At 35.0% G+C, this 22,963-nt stretch overlaps 1 protein-coding gene across 4 annotated transcripts in view; it reads left to right on the top strand.

The window, feature by feature from the left end:
- Positions 1 to 22,963, top strand: part of LOC119643782 (microphthalmia-associated transcription factor) — a 97,019-nt gene that overhangs the window by 59,567 nt on the left and 14,489 nt on the right. For all 4 annotated transcript variants that reach the window (XM_038043252.1, XM_038043251.1, XM_038043250.1 and 1 more), the window contains exons 3-4: positions 2,821 to 2,940; positions 3,004 to 3,435. In XM_038043252.1, coding sequence (XP_037899180.1) covers positions 2,821 to 2,940; positions 3,004 to 3,435 — 552 coding nt within the window. The remainder of the gene's footprint in view (positions 1 to 2,820; positions 2,941 to 3,003; positions 3,436 to 22,963) is intronic.

The following is a 22,963-nucleotide window of genomic DNA, read 5'->3' on the forward strand; positions in this document are numbered from 1 at the left end:
TCCGGGGTTCGTTGCAAGAATATTTATTTAGAACGAAATGTTCTGAACCTTCGGTGGGATGGTTTAAAATTCCCTTTTATTGTATATTAAGCGGGGTACAGCGTTGTGTAGATGCTGGCTAGGAAAAGGAACCAGCGAGGTGACCCGACTTTGTCGCGCTATTATCGTTTTGATTTCACCCACGTGGTTAGAGCTTTCTTTGCGTTATATATTTTTCCGATGTCGCGGAACACTACAAGAACCCGAGTATGTTGCCAGTGTCATAGCTGCCTTGGCTCTCTGGGCCGACGGTTCGTCTCTGGTTGGTCATTCGAATGTACGTACCAAAGAAAAGGGTGTTCCTCAGTCTTTCAGGGATGGCGATTAATCCTGAACCAGCACATCCCCTATCCGTAAGTCAATAGTCCTAAAAAGTCCTTCAGGGATGGCGATTAAACCTGAACCAGCACATCCCCTATCCGTAAAGTCAACAAAAAAAAAACACTTCATAATGGTCAATTCGTCAAATTGTCCATGGGCACTTACCTTAGACGGCTATGAGACCAAACTAAACGATTCTGTGCAATGTGCTGCTCTTTTATAACCGGAGTCTCGCTCGCTTGTCCCATTGCCAACATGTTCTGTGTTTGGAGGTATTTTGCTTATACGTTTGCTTAGCTGATGTTGGCTGCTGTCACAACCTCAGTTACGACTTGTATGAGCGACTTGTACAAAACTTAATATCAACTTATTGCTTAACAACTATCTAACTGCTATGGTTGACCAAGTGCCTACTCAACACGTACTCAGGTACCAAATCGCGTGATTTGTATCACCGTTAGGTACTTGTTTACAATATATGTATTCAATACTTCAACTACATTTCTGTCGTTTTATACCCGCAGTGTATTTTTCTGCTCTCGAGGGTTTATATGTGTGTGTTACTATATTTAGCATGTGTGGCCTTGTTTTCCTGTCTAAGTTCATTCCTGCATGGTTTGTATGACCATATATTGTACCGAATTTTATATGTATTTCCTACTTGTAGCGGTGTTTATATAGTTTGTACATTCTGTACATTTCATTGCTTGTGAACATGTGCGTATTCTTCTAATTTTACTGCTTTGTACATTGTTTGGGAGATTTTATACGACCTAACGGTGGTATCTATTTTGTGCAGTGTCTCTGCGGTTTATATGCTTTTTATGTGCTTGTACATTTTACAGCATAGAGGCTTTTGATAAGGTCTATTCGTTTTGCATGCTTGTGTATGCTTATCCCTTATTTTTCTACCTACGTTCATTTCTATATGTTTTGTATGCCCTAACAGCTTTGAAGATTCCATATGCCCTAACGGTACTATACATTCTGTGCAATGTGTTTATACATTTTACAGCATAAAGGCTTTTGCTAAAGTCTATTCGTTTTGCATGTATCTGCTTATCCCTTATTTTCCTACCTACGTTCATTTCTGTGTGTTTTGTTTGCCCTAACGGTACTATACATTTTTGCATTGCTGCTGTAGTTTCGGTGTATGTTTTGTGCTCATGTGAGTGTACATGAGGCTTTGTACATAGTTTCTTATGTTTGTAGATTTATACAGGTTGGGTTCTGAGACTTTGTGCATAGTTTCTTATATTTAAACTTTTATACAGGTTGGGTTCTAAGGCTTTGTACATAGTTTTTTATATTTATACTTTTATACATAGTTTTGTTCTAATGCTTTTATGCATGTTGTCTTATACTTATGCTGGAGGAGGTTTTCATGGTTTGATAACAAAAAGACGTGCACGGACAGATCGGACTGACAGGTTGTTCGCTGTGGGCAAGTGTTTTAGGCGGACGGACCTGTTTTTCGTAAGGAAGCAAAAACGCTCCCTTACAACACACAAAACTGATAATTATTTATCGATTATTATTTGTGATGCTTGAAGAACTTGTATATATTTTCACCATCCGTAAGACAGATTGATCAACTTTTTTTTTCAATGTTTCTGTTTTGACAAAATTTCTATGATCAACCGATTTCAGCGGAGAAGTGATCTAGATCAAAAGCATTAAATTGGTAGGAGAAACATTCCGCAGATATAAAAAGGTCAAATCTACAAAATATTGTCAAAAATTTTGAACGATTATAGCACATTCTGTCAGTTGATCCGCAAAATTGAAACAAGAGCTAATTTCGATGAACAATTAATCCGGTGAACACAGCAAAGAAGAGGTGTCGGATACCGTAAAATAGGCACTGGTTCGAAAATAATCGTGAAGTAGAAGGGTAGCACATTTTTCAAAATATTCGCAAACCTCCAAGCCGTAAGGGATTAATTGAAAATACAACAATAAACTCTTGTTTCTATTTCTTTAGACATTATTGTCAATATTTATATGTAAAAATCAATGATTTTTTAACAATACAACGCTTGGTTAAAATAAAATGCTCTAAAAGCAAAAGTTAAATGAAGCATTAACTTTGAATGGATGAATATTAAATTTAAGATAGGAGTAAATAAATTTAAGATATAAAAAATAAATGAATCAAACCACGGATGAAATCTGAAATGTGCTTTCACTTTATTTCAATAGTTAATATGTGGACTAGAGTTTAGACTTGTTGGTATTGTGCTCATGATGAAGTGCAAAACATCCACTCAATTTTAGGTTTCACCTTCAATGTTCAGTGTTCATAGGCCTACAGGCATTAATTACGGTTGCACACAACGGAACGTTGACCAAGGATCAAGTCTCTATGTTACTTTGTTAAAATAGATATAAGAAAATAAGTGTATTCTCAACGATTGTAGGCTCAAATGGATATATATTTACTCACTCTCTTAATTTTAGGTTCGGACAGTTTTGGAAAATCCTACACGTTACCATGTAATACAAAAACAGAAATATCAAGTTCATCAGTATCTTAGCGAGTCGATTAAAAGATTCGGATGGAATCGTCAGCCGGTTGCAGTAAGTTTGTTTTTTATTCAAGTGAGGGTGAAGTCGATCAATTTTATTTTTGGGCTACTTTAGAACAAAAATATTGGTCCATTAACATATTGTCGAACAGCTGATGTTGAGCAGCGATATAACGTAAAATACCCTAGTGACTGTAATGCAACGCAGTCGGCCAACGTAAATGATCCATTATCCTCTATGGTTGCGCCGCATCCCCTTCTGCCGAATAGCGGTCGTTCGGAGGAGGTTAGTACCAAGCTAATACCAGCATCACCTTACAATATCGTAGGATCTAACAATAACAACAAGGCACACGCCATACCATTGGATGTCGTCAATAATATCAACAACATTAATAGCAGTACTGCCAGTAGCAATTCTTTATATATGCATTCAAATAAGTTGCGTAACCGGAATTGTTCGTCTTTATCAGGTGGTAGTACGACTAGTCCTTTACAATCAGCGCCCATATCCCCAAGCTTAAGTTCAGCAGCCAGCAATTCAGAGGTAAGTATATTCCAACAAAGTAATAAGTAGATATACCTATTTGACCGAATTGCATTTTTGTACGGAATCTATATAAATAATTGACGGTGTCAAAGGTCAATGCCCAATATATGTTACAACGAAATTCTTCTCGATTATTAGGAGGTGACGGCATGTATATTGAAAAAGGGCATCATTTGGCTACAATATAGCTTTCTGTTATAAGTCTGCGATTTAACATATTATTTATTTTATGCGACATATTTTTATATCATCATTTTCTATTTATATTTTATGCTGACCGATTTGTAGTAGTCCAAATTCTCTAGGAAAATGGTTCATTGATAAGGGATTTTTTACGGAGTTTTATTGTAGAAAATGGAATAACCGTCAGTTTTTTAAACAAAATCAAATTCTTTTTTATTTTAAATAGCTTTATTGATGAATGATATCAAGGTATTGCACATTGTTTAGCGATTCTAAATTTTTTTGATTTTAAAATTGTTGATAGCAGAAAGAAACTGATTTTTATAACATATACATTAGATTCTATATTTTTTATATTGATTTTCTAATTTAAATTCATACAAAGGTAATTTTTGTGTAGAATTATAGCTAATTCGAAGATTTCCATTAAAAACAAGAACCATCCGTCATTGTATTTAAAAATCAAAGTTCGTAAAGGCTTAAATAGTTAATTTCTTATAATCGCACTTTTGGCTCATCTTTATGAAACCTTTAGTTAGTTTAAAGGATTACATATCCTTGTGTGTTCACATTACCTTTTTTCTCATGTTCGATATGCAATAACCCAGATAATATATTTTAGTTTCAGGTTTATTTAAAAGATATCAATTAGTACATATTGTTACGTGCTTGCATTAATTTTGACAATTTTTTTACATGAAAAAGGCATTTACTGACAAAAATTGGTGCAATTTATATTAATCAAAATATTTTCCATAATTTTCTACAACATTTTACCATATTTCTGGCAACTTATGTTGGTTTGGCAGCGATCCATTTTCGATCCATTTTCGCACTTCAACTTTACGGAGCCGCGTGCCCGTCAAGCCATATTGAATCGATCGATGAACAAGCCATAATCAGAACATGCTATATCTGGTGAGTACGCTGGTTGCGGCAGAGCTTTCCGTTTGAGCTGCAGCAGTGTATCTTTGAAAATTCGCGCTATAAGTCGCCAAAAAATGACATTTTTAGTTAATTCGCGTCATCACATTTAAACCGTTAAAACCCAAACCGACAATTGGGATATGATGAAGCAGGATCACAATGAGTTTCTGAACTTGTATGGTGGGCTTTGCTAAATTTCTTCAAATTAGACGACAAAAGTAACAAAGATCGAAAATGCAATTTTGAGCGCTCCACGATTAGCATCGCTATACGCTAACTAACTTAATAATATTATATGGAAAACTGTCATTTTATGTAGACGAAGGTCAAAACCATCGAATTTAACCGTTATGTGCACTGGTATTTCCTATTTCCTAATCACTTTTAACTGTAAAAATCGCTGGTCAAAATTTTTGCAAACTACCTATTAAGCTTAGCTTATTATAAAAAATTTATTCCGAGCATCTTATTAACCAATGATTAGCATGCCGATGGACTTATCCATTATCCATTGATTGCCAATTTTTTAGTTTTAGTTAAATTCTTGGCAATTAGCTTGATTTTGCTGCTGCAATTTACATTTTTACACCTTGTAGAATCAAATTTAATTTCAATGCCGCGCTTCGATACGGCTAATAATAATAGGAAAGTGTATATTAGCTGCAGCTGTTAAGAGAATATTTCTTACTTTTTCGTTTCTTTTTTGTTCTGTAGGGATTAGCAAACATTCCTTTCTTCGAAAAGTATACAAAAATAATGTAATAAAATAAACTAAAACATATTTTGATCACAGTAAATCTATTCCAAATTATTGAAAACGGCCTTTTAAAAACTGTTTGCAACTCAGTTAAAATTGTTTATATTCCAACATTACATTTGAACAAAGTGCCTGCACGCTTTGACCTAATTTTCGTACGATGCCAATTTGAGGAAAGAAGACCAGAATCCTAAGAAGTGTGGGGTACGTTCGTCAAATGGCAAGTCCGTGAAATGAGCTGCGACTGTCAAGACAGTTCAGGCTAATAGTGGAGCCTGGATTACCAGACCTATTTCTTTATAGCAGACGGCAAAAAAAGTCCCCAAAAATGCTAAAGCCATAACCGACATAACTGTTCTAGTTGCTACGACTCCGTCCACTCCCTTAGCTTCCAACACAGCATCTGCCAACGAAGTTTTCAAGCAAAGATCACTGGCTACTAGTTCAACGGTGAAGATGAAGGCACTTGCTACGTATCGATGAATAGGGCCAAAGTGATTGCGAGTTCAGAAAATGAATATAAAGCCACTTCACTTAGGCTCGTTAAGAGGAAGGCTTTCCTCAAGAGTCGCATTGAAAGATATTGTATATACATAAACACATACAAATTTTAATACAAATTAATATAAATAGCACAATGTAATAATAATAGTAACAATAAAATTGATATAAATGGAATACATAAAGAAATATAATAACTAAAGTATATATAAGTACGTGTCAAATACCATATTTTTAGGAAAATACAAAATTTGATGATTAGAATTTTTATGAAATTAAATTCGGAAGAAAACGGAAAACAAAGTACACAAATTAAGGAAAACCACTAAAGACCGCAATATACATTTAATATATATAGTATAGTTATGTAATATATAAAAAAATGTATCTTTATCTCTGATAATAGTGTTTGAGTAACGTTGTCACCGAAGGACGTCAATAGCTAATTTTTGTGAACAAGCACGGCACTGCGAAGATAACGGCCGAATAATTTTTATGTCTTTGACCCTAGGCCTTTGGAGTTATTCACACAGTTAACGAGACCTTCAATCGCGAGAGAATTTTCTGAGCATATCTTTTTGACATTTGGACGTCTGTTCTAGTAAACCACTTTCAAGGAGATAAAATGATCAACCGATTGCGTGGTAAAATTGCCGTTTGATTACGAATTCTTTAAATTATGCGCTACCGAATTTTGGGCCATTAGCGACTTTTAAGTGTAGGGTCTATTGCAATTGTATGGTCCAGTTTACAGTATTTTACATAATCTGAAAAACACCCTGTGGAAACGGTGTGTTCGTTTGTTTTGAAGTCAAATATGTTGGTCCGATGTCGAAGTCACGCGTTGTGATTGCTTTCTAACCTTATATAATGCGATAAAATATACAGCGAACACTTTTTTGGGAAATCAAATCAGCGCATTTACTGGCTAAATTTGATAGAGGTAAGGTCCTTACTATGAACATTTCTTAAGATTTCTAATTTCAATTTAGTTAGTATCAATGCTTTAGATGATTCATGAAGTAGTCCATCTTCATCAAACCTTTATTAATGGTTATAGCTTCAGTATTACTCAAATTATCTCGTACTTGTTCTTTAATTGACGGACAACATTTTCTTAGGTAAGAAATTGGTTGTTGGCAAAGCGGATCAATTTTTTTTTTAATTTTAGATGAGATATTGCAAAAATGGTTTACATCCGAAATATCTGAGGGGCTGAACTAATTTCAAACGGCAGATTTTTTATAAGAATATCTTGCGGTGTACGATATGTCAACAATTTTGTGTGCAAGATTTTTGCGGCATACTCCAAAAACCTTCCCGGCAAGTCCATTGCTATATTGTCAAGTGTACTCAACTAGTGGTCAATGCAAATTCTTATTTCGTTAAATTTTCGACTCTTGGTTATAGCCTAGCTTAAAAAAGTTTCAACTGCTTTTGCGTTTCTGACCTTTCTGCCAAGCTGAAAATATTTCAAATTTACAGCTGTTTGACAGATCTACGCCGTAAATAAGTTTTTTAAGCCACACGGACATTCAAATTGGCACCAAATTTGGGGTGACGTTGTAACCCACCATCTTGAAATTGGTGTTAGTTTCCTTTGACATTACTCTACGCTATTTCATCGCTTTTTTTGTTCTAGTTTGTTGTTGCAGAATGGTACGACACAATTAACATTACGCGGATGAATAGTAGCTGTAGCTAGTTTTGTAGACAAAACATTGCATTGACCAGCAGTATTTAATTTCACCTTAAATTGGTTGCTCTTTATTAAGATAACATTGTTGAATCGGGTCATCTGTTCTTATAATAAGTGCTTCTCAATACGACCAACAAAAATTCCGTTTTCGCTGTTTACCAGCAGGAGCAATTGCTTTGACCTTGACATTTTTACTGATTTTAGTACTTTTTGTAAAGATGGCCTTAAAATGGCAGAACAGTCATAAATTGCAGGACTTTTTTGTTCATTTGAGATTTCAACTGTACTTTTGCGTTTCTTCAGTGGCTTAGTATTTTTAATGCGTTATATCTTTCGAGAGGAGCTTTGTGAGAACAGCATTATCTTTAGTTCCTAGGATGAGCTGGTTACGTAAAATGCTATTAATGCTAGCTACTGTGGCAAAAACTTCGCCGTACTGGAGATATGAATCCACGACCATTGGGTTGTTTGTCGGGCTCCTTTGCATATGAATGTTGTTTAACATCCTTACAGACAGTTCACGTAGTTTTATGTATAAAACTTAAAATAATGTGCAATGATCACGAATATAGTTATTATAGATAGAGCAATACTTCGGGGTACGGTTGGAAACATATTCACTGGCATACTGTTTTAAGAAGCGGCATCTGCAATCACTAGGTTCGCTACAGGTCTGTCATGGATCTCATAAGTTTTAATCACCTCTCTTTACCTACCAATCTTTTGCCACACTCGTTTCAAGTATATTATCACTAAGTCCTCTAAAGGCAGCGGTTTTTGTTCCTATTTCGACTTGCACTTTCTTGTAGGCAAATATTGTGGAAGCAATCTTTTTCACACTTAGAGGTGAGTTTTAAAAAGTACATGAAAAGTACCTTCTTCTTTCTCTGTACCAACATAAGCCATATATATTTTCCGTACATCGCCAATCTTAGAAAAGATTTTTTACTAACTCTTGAATGAACAAAAATACTGAGTTAAAAAATATCACGGCTACTAAAGTGACAATGAGTTTCTTTAAAAAAAAAAATACAGCTGAGAACTTTCATCAGGGTTGTATTGAAACTGCTTTTCATATATTAAACAAAAAATTAACCTATCTAAATTTTCAACAAAAACATTAATATTGTTACGAAAATCCCAAATCCAGTTAATTTCAGCTAAGTAATTTTCCCTAATAATAAATTCCCTAAAGAAGGAAAAACCAAAGAAGCATTCGAAGGCGCCTCATGCAGCTGCAGGCCGATGAAAACGATTAGCGGAAAAGCAGACTGGGATTAGAAATAAAACCATAAATTTAAGTATAGTGACATGCTTGTAAAAATGTATATAAATAGAACATTTGTGGAAGGGAGAGTTAGTCGGGCAAGAACATTCGAGCTGAGAGTACGGCCAAAATAAGTTGTGAATAATCCTACATGTAAGAAATATAATTGTAAATAAATACTCCTACTGTTGTGAAAGACAAAGTAATAAAATAAAAGAACTTTGAAGTGTACTTCTCTTGATCAAAATATCCACGATCCAGTGATACGGACTGTATCCTAAAAAAGCAAATTTCATAACAATATAAAAGTTGAAAGTTATGTCGTATATACTATTTTCGCTTAATGTTACCTACAGCGCAATAGGTAAAAACTAATTATTGGGTAACATTACAGTCGGGTTAGAAACTTTGTGTTACCAAACGAACATGAGTCTTATATACTTTTCAATCAGATGAGATTTGGTGTACGCATTTTTACTCTGGTTTATTATCTCACCGTTAGTGGTAAATGAGTTGAAAAAATTTGCTTGGCAGATGCTGAGGAAATTTATAAAAATCATTTTTTAGAGCTATACGAAACAATTCTCGAACACCTGCATCTACGGAATATCGGCCATACAACCATTCTACAAATATGCTATGTATCTAATTGGTCCACTTATTATTACTTGTCAATAAATGGAATCTTGATGAGCAACGACACCACTATCCAGTAGATTGACTTTAGAAAAGAGTTTTTTCCGGGCCGTCGTGGAGTCTATCCTGCTGTGTAACTCAACCTACTAATACGTTACTTAAATCCAGGTTCTTGAAATTATAACATTTCACGCTTAATTCTATACATTTATCATCATGAACGCCTTAACTTTTAGTGCAAAGTTCCATTAAAATGTGCATTTGGTACACATGTGCATCCAGTTTTTAGTAGTTTAATATAACATAATATCATACATATGTAAACTATGTGCACCATAGTAATAGGAAGATTTCACTACTTAGTTTTAAGAATTGTAACAGACTTTTGCTTGGTATGCTACAGTAGATGCCGGGAGCAAGCATTATACTGCCATGTTATAAGCGTTAAATATTAGTTTTTGATTTAAACTTAACACTTTCTTATGTTTCTATATTTTTTCGTTTTTCCTTTTTTTGTAATATTTAATTTGGGTTCTTTAAATAGTTTAAATTTTTTTGCTTGTTTTTAATTTTGGTTCATTTGTAACTTGTTGCTTGAAATTAAGGGAACAAACCGAACAAGGTGGAATATTAGTTTATAATAAATAGAGTATAGTCTCATTAATTTGTAACGAGTTGGGAAAATTCCCGGTCACTTTTTAGCAAGTAGCTTACTGTTTTATTGTGCATTAGATCAAGATGAATAGTTCTAAAAAAGAAAGAAGAAAACAATGATAGTGCCTCATCTAATGTTGTAAAGATAAAAGAAGTCTCAATAAACATTTTCTTTGCATTTAATGAGTATGACATCCATTGCTTATTTAGACCAAAAGTAACCTACATTATAAGAGAAGAAGAGAAATGAGAAAAACTCCAACGAGTCAATTATTGGGCACCAATTATGTGTGGCGATAGCTAGATTTCATATTCGAGTTTTTTGTTTTACATATGCGCAACAGATGCGAGAAACGCTCTTTCATATCTGCTAGATAACATGCGAGACGAATAGCTCGCATTTTTTTTAAGCACTGGTTGTTTAGAGTTACAGTTTATAACGACTATAAATGGAAGACAAAAAAATTCCAAACAAAATTGTTTTACTTGCAAACAAGGAAACCAAGAAAAACATTTTAAATTTGTAAAAAGTAAGAAAGTGATTTGTTTCCGTTGTTGTTTGCTCATTTTGTCGTATTAATTAATCTGCCAAAACTTTTAATCGACGCCGTATCACCAATGGCTCCACAAATTATCATGTGCTAGATGTCGAAGTCTGGTGTACACACACACTCCACTGACTATTTCTCGTGAATTGTGAATCCTTGCGCGTTAAGCATTTTCTGAGAAGCTGAGAATGATAACTGCTAGTTAATTTCTAGAGATTCTTCTTGTAATGCTAATTGACAAAAAGCTCCAAAATATTAGCTATTTTTAAATAAACTTGCCTGTTCTTTACTCTTTACATTCATTGCAATTTTCGGAATTTCCTTGTCTTTGGGCAAATGTTATGTGGCACCGACTCGCAAAGCGATGCAACTCATTATTTACAATTTTTCATTTGTTTTGTGAAAAATGCTTATTTTACCACTTTATTTTATTTCATTAAAAATGTTGGGTTTGTACGATTTCGATACTGCGTGTACTAAGAATTTCCTGTTATCTTCCCTTTGTTTTTTTGAAAATAAACGTCCAATCCCGAAAGCTTTACACAATGCAAAGCTGAATGACTTTCAAATTACGTCGTTGAAGTGAGAGCTAACTCGTTAACTAATGACACACAATCACTACCCTAGGGGATACCATGAAAAGAAGTGAATGCCTTTGTGATTATCGCTTTGTTCGTTTTTTTGTTTTGAAAGGGGGATCATTCGATTATCGCGAAGCAGCTCAACATATCAAACTTTCCATTACAATGCGTTAGTGACTGAGAGTGGCCTAAAAAATGAGAGCAAATTTCAATTTGTTTGCTTTGTATAAGCAACGCATATAGGGCAATCAATAACTTTTTCTTTAATTTCTATGTACCTTTTTGTTCAAATTATAACTTTAAAAATTATTTATAATTTTAAGATTTTTATAAAGTGTATAAGATTTGTGGCTGCAATTCTCTAACTTACTTCCTCACCCAACTACCTCAATTAGGGTGCCTCCGTACAAATATTCAAATAATCTGTTTCAACTTTGTAGTAGGGGCAAACGTTTTGCAGCGCTACACAATTCTTCCGAGCTTCGTTGGAATGTAGCAACTCTTTCCTTCTTCCTGTAGTTAGATTCTCGAAATACGAAAATACTAAATACTTTAATACTACCCTTTATGCATACCAATGCATCTTTCCACAATGTTCCTTGCCTTGTGATGGATTTCTTTGTGCTCTTCTTTTAGAAAGATGTAGTTTTTTGGCGCTTCAATGTTTTTTTCAACCGAGCTGTCAAGCATTGCTATCATGCCCAGTTCAATGGTTTTCCAGACTGCGAATCATGGGAAGATGCGGGAAACTTGAAATTGGCAGCCTTGATTTTTATTTGATGGTTGCGAATCTAAAGAGAATCGGTTAGGCTTTGTTTTCCTTTTCAAATAATTAGAACTTCTTGATTTTCCTCTGCCATCCAATGACAGTAGTAAAAATTAAAAACGATCGTTTATTGTTAAACAAAAAGTTCACTGCCAGGAACACTAAACTTCTGATAAAACCACATCGTTGTGTATGTTTTGTTTCCAACTCTTGTAACACCTCTGATACAACAGTTGATAACCAGCTATATAGTCGCAACAGGTCAGCCATCGGTAACTTCCTGAAGCAAACAACTGCAAAGACATGGCTAAGTGCAACACTGACGGCATATATGTACTCCTCATATTGGCACTCATTCCACTTTTTCTTAGGATAGAATTTAAAGTTTTCGAAACGCAAAACTTCTGCTTAAGTCTACGTACAACAATATCACATATACATAACGTATACATATACGTCGTTTGCAAATATAAGAACACTTTATTATTATTATTACTACTATTATTAATTTCGCCAGAGAAATAAATCCTAAGAATAAACTCTTAAAAGCACTAGCATCTAAGGCTATCGGCTTTTATTAAAAATTCTACCGCACTCTCCTCGCCTTCGGCTACTCGGCGGATAAGAACAGTTTACTTAGTCCTTTTGGGACAGCGCCAGTTGTGCGTCGCGGTTGGCTTTGTTCTTCCCTTTAATGAACGAACATAAAAAAAAGTTACGATAACTTGTGTGAATTGGCTCGATATTAAAAAAAAAAAAATTGCATACAGTTTTATCAAATTAATTATTTTGTTTTTCTTTCCAACTCACAAAATTATTCACAAATCTAATTTCGCAAACAGTTTAGTTTTCAAAAAGAAAATTAATTCATTTTCTAATAGCTGCCTATATTTCTCTTCTGCAGCTGGTTTCCTACAGACGGAATCCTAGAAGAGAGATTTATGGTAACTTTTCTTGGTTTATGCTCAATACTAATGCAAATTCGTTCTCAGCGACGATTTTATTGTCACCAGATTTGACTTAACCCAGACAGCGCATTTGGCGACAATCACTGCTTTCATGATTACCCTCCTGATTTTCTTGCGGAATATATTTGTGAGATTATTGCTATGAAACCGCTAGCTTAGGTTTACATTTTTTGTTTTTTTTTTTTTGTGTTGCGTCGGCAAATAGGAATTATTCACCATTTATGTAATTGATCGATGAATTTTGTTGCTTATATGATAGCTCAATGTAATTTTCAATGCAAAATGAATATGTTGTAATAATATATGAGGAACGGGTGTTCCGGTTAGAAGTGGAATCCTCCCTTGCTACCATGTGGTGGGCTATGATGAAATGTATAAAGCAAACCTATGTGTGATATAGATTTCTTATAAATCTCATCTAAAGACTCAAAGAGATGCCCTATGGATCCATTTTACATATAGTCCCAAATAATTGCATCAGATTTTTGTCCTGCCTCTCTTGCCTGCAATGCGTCCAACGCTCTTGAATTTGTCAAAGCTTAAACTTGGCAACGTACCTAATAATACGAATTTTACCAATTTTCTTATTCATAGTTTAGCTTAAAAGTACGTAACATAAATGTTTACAATATAAATTCTAAATCAGCATAAATTATTATGAACAGCAGTAATAAGCATAACTAATGAAAGCAAAAATGCAACGATTTGCATTTTTTATTTATGTTATTTAATTAGTCTGTAACCAAATGTTTTTGAAATGTGTCATTTGTTGTTGTTTTTCTTTACTTTTTTTTTTTGTTTATTTATTTATTTATTTTTTTTTGGCACACTTCGATCGACACAAGAACCATAACCCTAATTAAACTATCTAAACTAAACTGTCTGTTGTTTCGGTAAAGTTGTTTGTGAAGAGATTAAACATCATGCGACTTACAACTAAGCCTTAAGATAGTCCTGAGTTTCAGAGTAAACAGTGTTAATAGAAGCTAGTTGCTTGTGGCTGAGTAGACAAGATTGCATAACATTACATGCCCCTAGAGACGCTAAAATTGTCAAAGAGCTTTTGAATAAGTTACCTGTGAGGGAGTTTACCGAAAACCTTCCAAATCTGTAAAGACATAATTATTGAGATTTTATGCTGATTATGATTTTCGCTAATTAATTTAGTAATAGAAATGAAGAGATCAGATGTATTACTGCGAGTACGAAGTCTAATCTTACAATCATGAATGCCGTCCTGATCATAATAACACTGTTTGATTTGCTGTTTCATGATACATTCAATAATTTTAGGAAAGAGTAGAAGGATGTTAATTGATTTTGAATTGTCCGATCATAGGGAGTATTCACGTTTCCATATTGATTTGGCAACTTTCCACTCTTTAGAAAATTTTGAGGTAGTATGATTAATATTCACAAAATGGAACAAACAGTCAAATATATTAGTTTGGGGAAAAAGAAATCCATTATTTTTTCGGTAGATGGCTGCACTGATAGATTTCTCGTAAAGTATCGATCAAACAATTTCCGATACTGTACATTTACATTCCGTACATTTCGCAGTAAAAAAAATTCTTTTGCTGTTTTTTGTTTGGTGCATTCAGTTGTGAGTTACAGCGTGTTAAAAATGGAAGTGAACAAAGAGAAAATTCGGTACATTTTACAGTTTTTCTTTGACAAAGGCGAAAATGCAAGCCAGGCGGCTAAAATTGTGAATGGTGTTTATGGTTCCGATACTGTAACAGCCAATTATGTGCAATTTTGGTTTCGTAGATTCCGTTCAGGAATTTTTGATGTTAAAGATGCACCTCGCACAGGTAGGCCGGTCGTCGAAAATGTCGATAAAATCGGAGAAATGATCGAAGTTGACCGGCATGTTAGCAGTCGTAACATCGCCCAGGAGCTAAAAATCGACCATAAAACAGTTTTAAACCATTTACACAAAGCTGGGTTCAAAAAGAAGTTCGATGTTTGGGTGCCACACCAATTAACAGAAAAAAACATGATGGATCGAATTTCCATCTACGAAGCCTTGGCCAAACGGAATGAGATAGACCCATTTCTTAAACGGATGGTGACTGGAGATGAGAAATGGATCACATACGATAACCCTGTGCGAAAACGATCGTGGTCAAAGAGCGGTGAAGCACCTCAAACGGCCAGGAAGGTTTTGCTATGCATTTGGTGGGACTGGAAGGGGATTATTTATTATGAGTTGCTTCCATATGGCCAAACGCTAAATTCTGCTCTCTACTGTCAACAACTGGACCGTTTGAAGATAGCGATTGACCAGAAACGGCCAGAATTGGCCAACAGGAGAGGTGTCGTGTTCCACCAGGACAACGCTAGGCCACACACATCTACAGTGACTCGCCAGAAACTTCGGGAGCTTGGTTGGGAAGTTTTAATGCATCCGCCATACAGTCCGGATTTGGCACCAAGCGATTATCATCTTTTTCTTGCATTGCAAAATTTCTTTAATGATAAAAAATTGGAATCTACGGAGAATTGTGAAAATCGACTACTAGAGTTTTTTGCAAATAGAGACCAGGACTTCTATGAGAGAGGCATTTTGAAGTTACCTTTAAAATGGCAACAAATCATACAACAAAACGGTGCATATTTGACCCAAATCGGACAATCCGAAGCATGTTAAATAAAGTCCTGAAGTTCATATAAAAATAATGGATTTCTTTTTCCCCAAACTAATATATGAAAATATTAGCTTAAATAACTTAACACAAACTCCGTCGACCGCTATATCAATCGATTTAACTAACTTAAACTGTTCTTGACAGATCCATTTTATTAATATTAGAAAAAGAGTAAGAAGTTGGCCCGCTGAATGATCGAGAAATTCCACGATCGATATGTGGATTCTGAAGTTGGTTTTGCACAAAGCAGTTATTGAGCGCATTGACATCAAGGCTCAATAGCAAATATGCATCATTGGCAGCATTTTGGGTACTAAATGATTCACGTATTTTCTGAGTTCGTATTAGAGACAATTTTAGAATAGAATTTTTCTTTTTAGAACGCATAACAGTCATTGTCCGGTTACAAAGCTCAAGATTTGACTGCCAACTAGCCTTATTTTCTTGCTTAGTATAATGTTGACGTCCTATTAGGTTCCTCCCTGAAGCCAAGTTATGAATCGTATTCCATTCGCGATTTCGACTATGTTTGCAGTCAAAGTTTGAACTTTCACAGATTCTTCGTCATTTTCCCCAGTCAGGGCAGGCCACAGTTTTTTCTAGCATGACTTCAATGTGTATGGTTTCAGTTCTTCCAATGATTCTCTTATGTTTACGATGCATTTTGCTACGTCAAATTTCTTCCAGCATTCCATAACATTCATATCATAATTACATTCCATATTATCCTTTATGATTTTGAAGATTCGTCTAATGTAATAGAGTTTAAAGGCCTGGATTATTCCTTGGTCCATAGGTTGAAGCAAAGCCGTCGTGTTGGGAAGTAAAAATGTCACTTTTACGTTTGGACGCATAGTTTCAAGTTTACAGCCGCGAATATGGGAATTGGGTCGCATTTTTTTAATCCACGAATAGTGAAACCGCGAATAAAGGAAACGCGAATAAGGAGCTTTCACTGTATATATATTTCTTTACCCGTTTAAACATGAAATTCAACTAAAAAAAATTACAGTCGAATTCAGTGCATCTTAATAGAAAATCTTATGCTAATTGTTTTAAAACTAGTATGCTACAAAAAGGGAGAAAAAAAGAAGAATAATAATAGCAAAGTTTAAATATAAATTATAAAGTTAAAAACAATAATTCATGTATATATAAACAAAAAGAGAGAGAAAAAAAAAGAAAACAAAAGCATGTACACAGCTGGCACAGAAGCACACCCGCAACAAGAATAGATCCTGGTTGCTAGTGAACACCTAAACCATTGCAAACATGCGTAAGGTTGGCAACCAACACGATAACAACAATATTATTTTAAATAAAAAATGAGATATTAAGAATGAAATAATAGTTTAAGTACGACATAGCTAAATCGCGCATATTAAGCAAAGCTGCTTTAATAGACTTTAAAGCATCTGATAATGAGAATATGTGATAGACATCATTTAGATTTCTACAAGCAACTCTGAACGGGTTAAACCCCCCATAATTGTGTTTACATTGACTAAGCTTAATCAAGATAAAGTGCCTAGAGTAATGCGGGCGAGTCAATTGTATTATTTATTACTTTAATTAAGAAGGAAACCCCAAGAACAAATCTACGTTTCTCAAGTGAAGGTAAGGATAATAGAAGCAGCCTATTTTCTTAGGGGGGAAGGGAGGCAATCGGGTCCCAACCCAAAATCCTAAGGGCAAACAGCAAGAATTGCCTTTGAACAGATTCAATTAAATCTACGTAGCACCTATATGAAGGAAACTACTCGAGTATGGGACTAACCAAACACATGTACAGACTTTTCGTAATGTAAGGATGATCAAGTCTTTGGACCACCTTTTTATAAAACCAAGCGCGAACCTAGCTCTGCTTAACGAGAGCTCGAAATGCAAGTTAAAACTTAGCCTATGGTCAAATAGAACGTCTAAATCTGTGATCGAATCGACGTACTCCAACTTATGCGAATCTATGAAATACTGAGTAATGACTGACTTTCTTCTTGAGAAAGAAAGCTTCTTACATTAATTTAGATTTAGTTTCAGAAGATTCAAAGAGCACCATGCAACCATTATTCAAGTCACTTTGAAGCTGATGTGATTGCGATTCTACAGAGAAGGAAGGAAACAGTTTCACGTTATCAGCGTACATTAAGATCTAGCTCGATTTAACCACCGAGGGCAAGTCAATAAAGTATAAATTAAATAAGATGGGTCTAAGTGGCTGCCTTGAGGTACGCCAGATGTCACGGGGAATTCATCCGAGGTAATGAAGTTTAACAAAATTCTGAATAATCTATTATGCAGATAACCATTTCAACAAATAGAAAGAGAAGCCAGAGGTTTGGGGCTTAAAAATAAGTAGGTTATGGTTAACCAAATCAAGTGCTTTGCTTAAATCAATAGATATTACATCAGTGAGAGAGCCACTAGAAAAAGCCTTCAAAACATGACAAGTAAACTCTAACAAATTGGTGACCGTACTAATGATAAGAACAGTCCTAACTTTTATAGCGGTGTTAACTACGTTGTCCAGAGAAGCTGGACATGTAATATATATAATATATATATATATATTTATATAAGGGTGTTTTAAAATAAGGCGCTCACATTTTCGCTCCTCGTTTACCTTGACATTGGAAAGAAACGTTCACATAAGCTTAATACATCAAACCATAAGTCTATACATCAAATCATAATATACTTATGGTCAGCAAGTACCTTTTCAAATCAAATAAAGCGGAGCAGTTATTATCCACCTGCCACTGCATATATAGAAATCCACCAATTAATAACACAGACGACGCTGTCGAGGATAGCAAGAAAGACGGTTTCACGTAACGCTGTTATCATATTCTATTAATTAATGTTGGCAATGTTTTTAGGTGGCGGCCTAATTATCACGGTAGATAAATAAACTGAAGACAAGTAATTATCAACTAAAAATGTAATAAGTTTCAAATTGGGTTAATTTTGCATTTGCAGTAGGACACCGACTGCTATCGTTGTCGAAGGATTGCCCAATTAAACGTAAACTTCGTATGGAAGTGAATATACTATTTGCTTTTGCTATATCTATTCCTAAGTCGGTTGAATAGCGTTTGTTTTAGGTTAGAGTAATAAATGTTTGTAAGTTACTTTTTCAGTGGTTAAACATGCATAAGGCAGAGTCGTTAATTTAGACTGCTTGTTATGTTTTTAATTCGAGACTTAAAAAACAAGTAAGAAGATCAAATTCGGTCGGATCGAATCTTTTATACCCATCACCGTAATCCTAAAATAGACAAAAGAAGTAAAGGAGCAAAATTTTCCCGCTGTATAATATACAGTCGGCGCATTTGATTTCTTCTATTTTCAAAATAAAAGGTTTTGTCGTAGAGATACATGGGCGTTATAGGCGTGTCCTTTGAAAAGTTTAAACCAATTCAAAATTCTTTTACAAATTTGTAAACAAGATCTTCGCTAACAGAAGAATGGTTATGAAATATATTAAAAAGTTGCGGAGACAAACGCATGGACAGACGAATAGGTAGATATTTTTAGGTGCATTCCAAATTTGAAACTGGCCAAAAATTTATATACTTTATGGGGCTTTTGAAGCTTGTTTCTGCGCCTTATGAAGGTATTGAAAAACAATTAAATTTTAATATACTATATTATTAAATAGGCGTAGCCGTTTCTTTAAATTTTTGTACGCAAACGCTACAAAGTCGCCCATAGAATATGTGTTGAAGTTTTTGTACACTTATTTGCTATAATTTATGTGTAATGAGCAAAAAACCAATTTTTCGTTTCTTTTGAAACACAGAGATGTTCTCAGTTTACGTGGTGCTGTGGGCACGTCATTTGACCGACTTCGCCCATTTTCATCACGAACTTGCGTCTCAAAATCTCTTCCATCTCAAAAATTGCGACCTGTAGCTTTAACACAAATTTACATGGACGGATATCAGATGGACAGACGAGCAGACTGACAGACATGCAAGCGGACAGGCAGGCTTAGATCAATTCAGATTATAATACTGAATCGATCGATATATTAAAAGGTGAGTCTATCTTAAACCATTTTGCATGTTACATACGACCGCACTAAGTTAATATATCGTGTACCACATGTAGTGTAGGGTATTATTATTGACTGAGTAGACATGGGGTCTCCTTTTGAAATGGGTATATATAGAAGGGTCATAAGTCAAGGCATTTCAGCTGTGCCAAGAAAATTTATAAAACCGACGAAATGAAGAGAAGACGATATGAAACTATTAAGTAGGCTCAAATAATTGCGGAAGATCGCAATTGACCTTATAATTTCCGCACTAAAATAGTAAAAATATTATAGTAGGGCAGGATCTACCGTTAAATGCCGTGCAACAACATATCCATAACCTCTTAAAATAAGGATTCATGTGACAAGTGATCAAAAATGTGGTCCGATTCGAACTATATTCAAAAATTTTCGTTCTTGGAGCAGAACACACCAGAGTACCAAATTTCATCAAAATATCGTACAAATTGCGGCTTGTAGTTTGAATACAAGTAAACAAGAAAGGCAGGTGGACACACAAGCTTAGATATAATAAAAGTGGTTCCAGCTAAAGTCCTTTTGAGTGTTGCATACATTCGAACAAATGGTGTAGAGCATAAAAAGCAAGGGAAACGAAATCAGCACGGCGATCACAGTCACTTTACTTATATATTAGCTCTCGGCGCACGGAAATACTTGGTTTCGCGGTTTTTCTCGACTTACTTGTTTTGTAAAAGGACGGATGTTGTGCTTTAGAAGTGACTTGTAGTTCCTTAAGCTATGGCCCTATGTATGAAGGCGGTTCAGTACGGTTGCGAGAGGAATGCAGAGTGTTGGCGTAGTAGTCTCTTCCTATCTGGCTTCACTTTAGGAATAGCCTCCTACCTATCCAAGTAAATGTTATGGGTTGTATAGTCTCTGCAACTCAAAATTTCTTCATGGACGCTATCCACTCTGTCTATTAAAGAAGTTCTAGGTTATCCTATGAGGAACCCAAGGTGGTGGTCTGATAATCTGTGATATGGGCAGCTCGATAACAATGATGTGAGCTGAAGGTCTTAGTTGCTGGTGCCCATCCTACTTTTAGTCGTAGAACCTATTCTTTTGGTTTAAATAAATTGTAATAATAATGGTATTATTAGGAAAATCATGAGAATGAGTACATTCAACCAGCTGAAGACAGCCACAATGATCAATTAGCTAAAACATAATGAATGCATCGAGTGTTTGAAATGTATAAGCCTGGGCTAGAATTGACGAGTGAGAATTTCGAAAACCCGTTTTGGCATCAAAACAAAGATGATTAAAACGTAGTAGTTAGGTTGAGCATAGAATATGATTATAGCTACTTAGGAAAGTATCAACAATTTACGCCTCTAATAAAAATATTCATTTAATTTAAGATTAATAGCCGAACTGCTTAGTTTGACTTTCATAAGTACATTTTCATAAGAACGAAATTGTCTACATACAACAAAGGGGCTGAGTATGGGAAGATTAGGACTGCTTGAAAATGTATGCACAGTTTAAGCAGGCAAATAAATATGCTCGTTTCCTCTTTAGAAGATATATGAGCTGTTTGGAAATTATGAGCATGCAACTTAGCCTAGAAGAGAAGACGATTAATGACATCGCATAGCATGACATCAGAAATTTTCCAACATTCAAAAAATAGTTTAGAAATGCTTTAGTACATGTTTAAGGTATACGTAATAACAATGATTAAGGTATTAAATTATTGATTTATGAAGGTATGTGTGTGTCGCTTAATTAGAATGCACATGTGCGAAAGGGAAATAATGGTTGAGAATTCGAAAATTTTGAATATGTTAAACGCGAGTGTATTAATAGTGCATGCTAACAGCTCCTGTATAGACTCGGAACAAGAGTTTACGATTAAGGAAACGAAATGAATACGACAACAACAGTAGATTATATAGCAATTAGCTGGAGAACGAAGTCTATGAAATAATGAGGAGCGATTGCATAGTAGTAAAGTTGGAAAGCAACATGTATATGATAATAAGGAAGGATTAAATGGTAACAGAGAACAATTTATGGGTTAGCTATACAAATATTAAAATAATAGTCTACTGTATTATGCATATATAAGTTGATGATGTATGCCGCAACTGCGTATACAATGATGACTAGTTGATTATGTCTAAAGTGACGGTAAGAACGATATGTTGCGGATCAACGGCGTCGTTACTTACTTGTGGCAGCAAAGAAAAGAAGTGACGTTCCACTACTTGGTACAAATGTTGGGTAAGCATGTTTTCATGTCACATGTCTGGCGAGGAAGTCAGTATCAACAACAACTATGTCAGCGGATCTTTCTGTTGTGTCGGTAAGTACACACAATAAGGATGAACAGCATTATGGACGAAACTGAAGAAAGTGCTTGTTATGCTGACGGTAACAAGTGAGTTTTTGGCGCAGATAGTAGAGGGTGGCTCTTGTAGATAAATATGTAAACATTAACGTGGGAAAGGGTCTTGCAGGTGGGTGACTGATGTATATACGCTGGCTGTGATACAAGAACTGTTTATTATAACTGAAATAGTGTCATAATTATAATTATTGTTGGAGGCGCTCATACTAAGTGGTGCCGGAACCATTTGCCTTGACTGGCGGTGTAGGTCAAAGGTGGTAACAACGAGTCTGTTTGACGGACTGTGTATTAGAATGAGGGATGAAGACAGTGGCGACTCCACTCATTCGGACGGTCTACGTTGTAGGTTATGATGTTAAAAATGTCTGCTCGAATTAGAGACGTAGAGTATAATCACAGTTTGGATTGCCCTATTTTAGGGCGACCAGGCAGGAAGTCTTTGATGTTACTGATATTGCTTTTGTTAGTGCCTGCGTTGTCCTTGCCGCGTTGTCCTCGCCCTCTTCATTGCTATATTTGTGCTTGGACTTCTTGCCGATGTTAGTAAATTAATCGGATGTATTTTTGTAATTAAAATGAACGTACATTTAAAAGGATTTGCTGTGCAATGAATTTAAGTAAAAAGCGATTTAAAATAGTTCAGTAAATTGTGCGATAAACATTAAAATGTACGAACAAGATAATCATGCTTTTCTTTGCAACGAAAACGCTATATTAGCGCCATATTGCATCTTCCTTAATTTGATGAGGGTGCGTTACTAAATATACTATATACTAATACTAAATATAGAGTAATGCGCGAAGGCATGAGCTTAGTTTCCTTTTCATTAGACAGCTGATAAAAGATAAAACACTTATGAAAGCAATACATACCGTTCCGGACGAATGGCGTTCGTTGTATGTAATGGTTCCAATAATTTTTTATGTATTTATTTATTCTTATACGTCTGATTTCTTTTAATCTGTACTTAATC

This window comes from Glossina fuscipes, unplaced genomic scaffold, assembly GCF_014805625.2.
Source record: "Glossina fuscipes isolate IAEA_lab_2018 unplaced genomic scaffold, Yale_Gfus_2 61646, whole genome shotgun sequence".
NCBI classification, from domain to species: domain Eukaryota; kingdom Metazoa; phylum Arthropoda; class Insecta; order Diptera; family Glossinidae; genus Glossina; species Glossina fuscipes.